Raw genomic sequence first — 8,776 nt, forward strand, 5'->3', positions numbered from 1 at the left:
TAGAATTTTTTTAATGCATTTAGAGCACGGCGGTGGCGCCGCCGCCGAAAATTCGAATACCGGATTAGGAGGTTGGAATCAACGCTGTTACAGTTTTGTGTTCGAGGACACAAAACTCCCTCAACTTTTAGCGCATTCCGCATGTGTGTTTTTTCGGGTGGGCATGACATAGATAAAATACAACACGTTGTATTCCACATCAGCCTCGGTCCCAGCCCTCCCGAGGAGGTGCACAGATCCAATTTTGTATTTCGAGCCCTGGTATAAAATCAATGCCAACAGACAGACAACAAAGTATGGAAATCCTGCCCCACAGATTTTCTGCCAGTGTGAGGATAGATCAGATCAATCTCCAGTGTATAAAGAATTCATCCAGTGCGATAAGAACTCTGCATTGCTCAATATTTCGACTTGGTGAATTGCTTGTCTAGTTTCTCTCATGTTTAAAATCTGCGAAGTTTGTCCCCATGATTTTGACTTTTATAACAAAGTCAGACATCACATGACGTTTTAGGTGTATTCTGACTATGAAGATTTTGTGAATCAGAAGTTTATCTTTCTCCTGATTCAGATGTCTGAAATTGCTTACCTAACAAACACGTAGGTGTGTCGTATGACCTTCCTGACCTCCACAACAGTAGACAGTAGTCTGTTCAACTTTCCCTTTGTCTCTGGGATGAGTCACAGCTTTGGAGTTTTCATGTACGTCCTTCATACTATGGTCTGATCTTGGCCTGAGGGCTCGTGAGGCTTTAATAGCCGTTCTGGAGAAATATCAACAATAATTAGAAAAACTTGACGGGAAACTGTAATGTTCTAATGTTTGGGGATATTCATTCCATGTTGGGGTTAACCTGAAATTTTTGATAATTACAAAGAGGATATTTTATAAGTGCTTGCACCCTTTCGACCACACTGCCAAAACGTTATTATGTGTTGGGGCAAGTTTTGCCGCATTCTTGGGGGGTTGGGCCCATCTTGTTCTGGGTTGGGCCGATTTGGCACACACACACTCTCTTATTTATTCCCACTGCCAGACACGTAGTCAACTCACCCAACCAGCCGCTTTGTCCAAGGGGCAGTCTGGATAAGGAAGTAAGTAAAGAACTACACAGTGTCAAATAAGAACATAGTAGACGCTTGTTTGGATGCAAGGAAATAAATTTTCTCCAGTCTTTTGGTGTGAATATGTGATCAGAAACTGAATAAAATAGTACTAAATTGTCACTTTCTACAACAGAGTCTCTTCTACTTCCTTCAATATCTTTTGTACTTAGGCCACACCAATTTAATTTCTTCAAGTTGGTAAAAAGATTTTAAAAAATGACTTAGCCAAAAAAATCATTAAAAAAAGAAGACTTCGGTGAAAACTTGCACCTGACCATGTTCACTCCCTGAAACTGTGCACCAAAGTACAAACCTTCCTCTGAGATTCTGTTTTCATGTTGATTTTGGAACTTAGCAGTTTTTTAAAAAATCTGTTAACAAGAAACTTTAAGTTAGTAGCCACATTTAGCCAAAAAAAATTAATAAAAACAGAAGGCTGGGGTGAAACTTGCACCTGACCATGTTCACTCCCTGAAACTGTGCACCAAAGTACAAACTTTTCTCTGAGATTCTGTTTTCATGTTGATTTTGGAATTTAGCAGTTTTTCAAAAATCTGTTAAATCAAGAAATTAAATTGGTGTGGACTAAGGCCATTTCTATGTGGATCATCAAAATAATACAATGTGGACTTCATTACGGCCCATTTTAGAAACCGAAAATGTGAATACTCAAGAAAAGTTCTATGCTGACCCAAGGGAGCTGTGTAATCAAAAATGCCTTCTAAAACAGAACACTGGGGGGAAAGTTAGTAGGGTACATTTTGGTAAAAGCACTAACAAGGTATGTAGACTTGCTTGTGAGGAACACCATTAGCATTACATAAAGCATGAGGCAGCTCCAGAAATTGACCTAGCTGGGGCAAGTGTAACATGTGGGCAATTTCAGATAAGGGTTGATTTTTATTTTGAGACAGAAACTGCTCTACAATAGGATTCTAAGACTGTCTAATCCTTTTAACTTTTTGAAATCCTAGACTTTGTCATTTTTAAGTGAGAAAAAGTTCTTAAAGACTTATATCTTTGAGGTGCTTTATTACCTGGGCTGTTTAAAGGATCCTGAAACTAATAAATGTGTCTAATGAGGCTGTACCTATTTCCCTAAACTTAAGCAAGTCCTCCCTTTGAATATCAGAAATAGAAGCTCCTGTGAAGGGTTGGGCCAGGCATCTATCTTGCACAGGAACAGGAAAAATGTGGGCTTCTACAACTTTGTTAGCATAATAAACAATATTCTGCCTCTCGTGTTTAATAATCATGGTAGGACTGAGGTCATTTTGAGTTCTATTAAGGTTAGACTTAACATGAATCTGTTGTTTTACTTGCTTAATCAATCTACTAGTAGCTCGATATGGTAAAAACAACAAGATCTTCAATAACAAACTTGTTTAGCCCTGTTGTTTAGTGTCGCGGTTTATTAGCATCTCATGACTCTCATCTAATGCTACACTTGAATAGTTCACATATACTGGTAACGAATCCTCCTTGAAAAGATCTAAGAATATGATCTCACACTCACTCACTCTCTCCCATAGCTTAATCAGCCGTCGGGGCAGCATAGTTCTATGTGAAAGCTGTCTTCTCCCAAAGATATCTCTTCTAAAATCTGGGTCCCAAAATGTGGTTTGGACTCAATAATAGTGTCAATAATGGTGTCTGCTGAAAAAGAACATCTTGATGAACAATGATCTGAGTGTACAGTTCCTCCTAGGTTTAAGGAAAGTTTTAATTTGGCATCTGTAGAAGGCCTCCCATACTTGAACCAAAAATTTATGAGTACATTTAAATTCTTACACAAGCCAACTGATGACCCCCTTGGGATGAGTTGTATTGATTATGCATAATTAGGCTTTGAACATTATGCATAATTATGCATAATGGTTCTTACAGATTCCAGCATAAATGGCTAACCTTATAATTTCCAGCAGATTAGCCATTAACCAACACAAGATACCGACAGAAATGGACGAGAGAAGCAGCGAGATTGCAATGGAAGATCAGCCAACTGCATACTCTGGGAACGAGCCAAACAGCAGGGAGAAATTAGACACGGGAATGCAGAACCAGGGAGGGGGCATTCCATGCGGGGTAGAATCTGACCATCCTCCCGTACAGCCTCAAACAGAGCGAAAGGACAGGCTTGTTGTGAAACGTACTGTGGACAAGCGCTTCACGTGTACGGAATGCGGCTATAGGGCAGCCTCAAATGCTAACCTATTAAAGCACAGACGAATACATACAGGTGAGAAACCCTACAAATGTGACCAGTGCGACTATTCTGCTGCAGAGAAAAGTAATTTAGACCGCCACGTTACTAAGCACACTGGAGAAAAACCCTACATGTGTGCTGAGTGTGGGTACAGGACAGCTAACAGGACTCACCTATCCGAACATATGAAAAGACATTCAGCTGTGAAACCATATAAATGTGACCAGTGTGATTATTCTGCTGTGCGGAAAGGTCATTTAGCCCGACACATAGCTACACATACTGGAGACAAACCCTTTATATGTGGAGAGTGCGGATACAGGACGGCTGTCAGGTATGACCTTTCCCGACACATGAAAATACATACAGGTGAGAAACCCCATAAATGTGACCAGTGCGAATATTCTACTGCACGGAAAGGAAGTTTAGACCGACACATGACTAAACACACTGACGTAAAACCCTACATTTGTGGTGAGTGCGGGTACAGGACGGGAGACAAGTCTGCCTTAACCATACATATAAGAACACATACCGGTGAAAAACCCTACAAATGTGACCATTGCGATTTTTCTTCTGCAAGGAAATTTTCTGTTGACCTTCACGTTGCTAAACACACCGGAGAAAAGCCCTACATATGTGGAGAGTGCGGATACAGGACAGCCGACAGGTCTCACTTATCTAAACATCTGAGAAGACATGCAGGTTGGAAACCTTACAAGTGTGACCAGTGCGACTATTCTGCTGTAGTAAAAGGCGATTTAAACAAACACATGGCCAAACACACCAGCAAAAACTATATGACTTGTGAAACCTTTTAAGACAGGGTTAGTGTACCCAGTGCAAATATTCTGCTGTAGCGAAAGGTGATTTAGATTGACACATGACTAAATACACCGGCGAAAAACCCTACTAGTACATGTGTGGAGAGTGTGGATACAGAACTGATTATAGGTCTTCCTTTACCGTACATATGAGAACACAAACAAGCCGCAATTTAATTCCGGAAAAACAATTTAATTCCGGACTCCGGGCCAATAACTCTAAAGTGCTTTGCCCAATCAAGTTCATATTTTTTATGAGTACACAGCAGGGGGCGGGGAACATGTGGAGTGCATTAATTGGTCCCTAGGGAGTTGTTCAATTATATATAATTATACAATATTTATCTATAATTATATATAATTGGTTTAGCATTAGACACAATTATATATAACCCTTATAACCCTTATATATAATTATATATAACTGGAAAAACAGTAGAAAAAGTTATATATAATGGTCATAAGGGTTATACATAATTATATATAACCATAATGACCATTACATATAACTGTTTTAGTATTATATATAATTATGTATAACCTCATGACAATTATATATAATTATACATAACCTTCCATTTCCATGTCATATAATCAGCTTTCTAACTTGATTATTAGCCCTACACTCATCTACAGTCAAACCTGCCAAGGCGACCACCTTTTCAACGCGACCACCTGGCCATGGCGACCGCTTTTTCTCGGTCCCAAAAATTTTCCCCATAGGCACAAGCATTAAGCTACCTGCCCAAGGCGACCACCCGTCCAACGCGACCGCGACCGCCACGAATTGGGACCGCACAGAGCACAATCCCTGCTCATGGCGGTCGCCTAATTTTCAAGCGTGTGGTGACATCGGATCATTTTGTTGTCGGATTTCACGGAAATGTTTTCAAGACTTTGAAGGACAAAAATAAGGACAAAATATATGGAATAGCAATGTTATAGCATCGATTCTTCAATGAAGTGTTTTAATAAAACGCTTCCCCTTCATAAACAAATTGTTAAGACAAATGTTTGTGATGTTGTTGTGCCTGTCGTTATCTTATAGTTTACCGAAAAACTCAGTTCGGTTTAAACTCAATTTTCAAAACGAATACGTAGTACAAGTCAGATTTCACAGCAACTATTATCTATTTCTTGTATTTTCAACAAAAATGTGTCTGTATCTTACTAAAATCCGCCGAAAAATGACTTCGCGGAGGGCAAAACATCGGGCGAGAAATGTTGTTCCTTGGTCCCGACGCCATCTTGGATTTGGCGTGGCCCGGATTTGGCGTACCGCTGACCTTTCTAAAACACGATGCTTTTGTGTATGAACATTTACGAAAACTCTAGTTATTGATGAAAATTAATATTCTTATTTTCTTTTTATTTCCATGAATCTCACAAACCTTTATTGGACGCTGTGCGTTCTACTGCACTGTCTTACCTTTCGATGCGGTCACACCGTTCCCTTTCATCTTTCGTTGTCAGATCGAAAACTTTTTGACCCTTTTATCAAGCGGTCGGCGCCCCAAAAAAGGCTGGGACCAGCAGGTGTTTTCTAGGGATTTGTCTTAGGCCTTAAAACTTCGATGATGTGCGTGTGTGTGTGTACTATTAATGTAACGTGTGAATGCGGGAGGGCGCTGCGAGATCATCGTGGCAACCATTGTTTTGTACGCAAAATTATGACGAAAAATTGTACACGATGTAGCGGTATACAATTATTACAACGATAACGGAAAATGTAATTTTTGTAGGATCTTTCTGTCAATGAGAATTGAACCTGGTGGGGGTCATGCTGTCTAAATTCACAGAATTATCCATCCATTTACGTACTGTATTTGAAAACCTTGCCCTGGAAACATGTGAGTGGAATCCTCTTCATGGCGACCACCTGTCCATCGCGACCGATTTTGCTTGGTCCGCCAGGTGGTCGCCTTGAGCAGGTTTGACTGTATCTAATAAAAAAGTATGTTCATCTTAACTCTTCCAAGCTCAAAAAGTTATGATAAGTCAGGGCTAAGAATACTCTGTTTTCTCTGTTACCTGCGCAGTATATATAGAATACAACACGGGGTATTCCGTATCACCCGAGGTACCAGCCCGACCGCGGGTCGGATCGCCCGACGGCCGTAGGCCGGAGGGCGATCCGACCCGCGGGAGGGCTGGGACCGAGGGTGATGCGGAATACAACGTGTTGTATTTTATTTATGTCATACCTTGGCCATACCCACCTGAGAAAACACACATTTCAATGCGGAATGCGCCAGAAGTTGAGGGAGTTTTGTATCCTAGAACAAGAAACTGTAGCAACATTGATTCCAATCTCCGAATCTGGTATTCGAATTTCCGACGGCCGCGCAACCGACGCGTTCGAAATGCGTTCGAAATATTCTATGGAAGCCTGTGTGATAACCCTCCCGAACCCTATGTGATCCGGATAGTTATCACACGGTCCGGAACACCCGTATCAGGCCCAGTCATGACATAATGCATGTTATACTGGTTGCCATCCTCAGTAGTTACCTCCAGCTACCTAATGTCATTGGCTATGAGCAATATTAGGGAGCCTGCGGTAACTACGGTGAATGCAATGCAGGCTAATTGCAATTTGTCTTAAATTTCGCCAGCAATTTTGAGAAATAGGTTTCCTGCAAAACTAAAGCTGCTGTTCTTGTCTACTTCAATTCATGCCATGAGTCTCTATCATGTTTGTTGTAATGTGCGATGTGAGGCATAATGAAAGGACATATTGAGCCAAGAGGAAGTTCAATAGGTCTGCAAGGTGACTAGATGCTTCCCAATGTCTCGAGTACAATGTAGGTCCCAATTTTTACAAACCTGCACCATTCTTGTCTTGTACAGTGATGCTAAAACTCGTCTAGCTTAATTAGCCTGTACTAATCCATCAAAGTTGTTACCAAGTTTGTTACATCAACTTTACAGATAAGATGGGGAGTAAGTAATGTCTAACTTAGTGCTTTTCTGCAAGCATGATGAAATATCTGTTGCTGTGTTGGAACTTCGATGGCTGATAAGTAGAAAGAGAGGACGAGACAATACAAGGTTTCGAATTCCTATTCTGTTAATCGACACCCTCCAATTTAAGTTAAACTTTGGAACTCCACTTTTCCCATTTTGACAAGTGCCAATATTTTCAATATAAAAACATTTCAGTGAAAAGTGCGTATAATATCCTCCAGATTAATTTTGTAATGAATATTGCACTTTGGACAAATGTTTATAGCCCTTTATAGCTTATACTTACAAACTGTTCATATTTTGTGAAGAGCTTCCATGCCACATGACAGATCATAATGTCTCCAAGCGTGGGTCATCACGTGTCGTTGAAATTCAAAAAATCTTTTTTTGTCATTCCTGGTCCGCGAAAAACATTTAATATGGGTGTTCCGGACCGAGTTATAATTTTCCGGATCACACAGGGTTCTAAGTCGTATCACACAGGCTTCCATAGAATAGTTAGAATGCATTTCGAGTGTGCTGGTTGTGCCGCTCTCGAAAATTCAAATGCCGGATTTGGAGGTTGGAATTGATGTTGTCACAATTTCTCTGTTTTAGGACACAAAACTCTTTCAACTTCAGGCGCATTTCGCATTGAAATGTGTGTTATAAAATTAATATAGAATTATACAACACTGTATATTTTGCATCACCCCAGGTCCTGGCCCTCCCGCTTTTGAGCGATACAGCCTTCGATTGGGCTGGTTACTCGGGCGATACAGAATACACCGTGTTTTATTCTATATTTATGTCATACCTGGGCCATGAAAACGTTCGAAACGGATGTTCCAGACCCTGTGATAATTACCGTATCACACAGAGTTCTAAGTTGTATTTGTGGGTTGGTTTGACATAGATATGATACAACTCGATCTAGTGGTTGAGCATTCATGAACAACAGTGGCCAATGGTATGTAGCAATTTTTTCTGAACTTGGAGAGGGTAAGACCAGGTTGACAAGGTTTGCCATCAAGACGGTGATGTCGCAAATCTGAACTTGTCTGCTCTACCCATGTCCCTGGTCATATCAGGGTTTTGTTTCTTCTTTTGTGTATAGATTTTTGGCTGATTACGCCCTAGGTGAATTAGGCCAAAAGCTAGAAAATATCATATATATCATTTGTTCATGATTCAAAATAAAATCTCTTGTTGTGTCCTGAGTGGGTTGCTGGTGTTTGGCAAATTGTCATATTCTGTATCAAAAGGACAGCTGTTGTTGATATTATCTATCTTGAGAAGTGATGACTTGTTAATAGCTTTTTAATTAATTGGGAGGGGAAGTCATTTCCCACCACCCTGCCCACTCAATTACTACAGGACAAGGCATGGTTTCCTGACAAAGCATCTAATATCATTTGTAGGTTGTATTCTGACTTTGTTGTCCATACTTTGGAGGGTTATGGCACATGAAGCTGAGGAAAAGTACACAATAGATGATCATTTAAGACTGGCCATCAATGTTAGTTGAGTTAAGTATTCTATTGGAGGTGTACAAGTTTCAATCTAACTTATCTCTGAGACTGCTCGGAGTTATTTGCACCATAGCATGTAGACCATGACTAGATGTAGATTATGTAATCAAACTATAGGGAGGTTGACAAAAAGGAATTCGTAAACGTTTGCAGAAGATTTT

At 40.3% G+C, this 8,776-nt stretch overlaps 1 protein-coding gene across 1 annotated transcript; it reads left to right on the forward strand.

Annotated features, from left to right (window-relative positions):
- The first annotated feature begins 232 nt into the window (after window positions 1–232).
- LOC136428539 (zinc finger protein OZF-like) lies at window positions 233–4,247 on the forward strand. Its single transcript, XM_066418139.1, has 2 exons — window positions 233–1,095; window positions 3,030–4,247. The coding sequence occupies exon 2, from the start codon at window positions 3,067–3,069 to the stop codon at window positions 4,132–4,134; it is 1,068 nt and encodes a 355-aa protein (XP_066274236.1). The 5' UTR covers window positions 233–1,095; window positions 3,030–3,066; the 3' UTR covers window positions 4,135–4,247.
- Window positions 4,248–8,776: the final 4,529 nt, after the last annotated feature.

This window comes from Branchiostoma lanceolatum, chromosome 1 (genome assembly GCF_035083965.1).
Source record: "Branchiostoma lanceolatum isolate klBraLanc5 chromosome 1, klBraLanc5.hap2, whole genome shotgun sequence".
NCBI classification, from domain to species: Eukaryota; Metazoa; Chordata; class Leptocardii; order Amphioxiformes; family Branchiostomatidae; genus Branchiostoma; species Branchiostoma lanceolatum.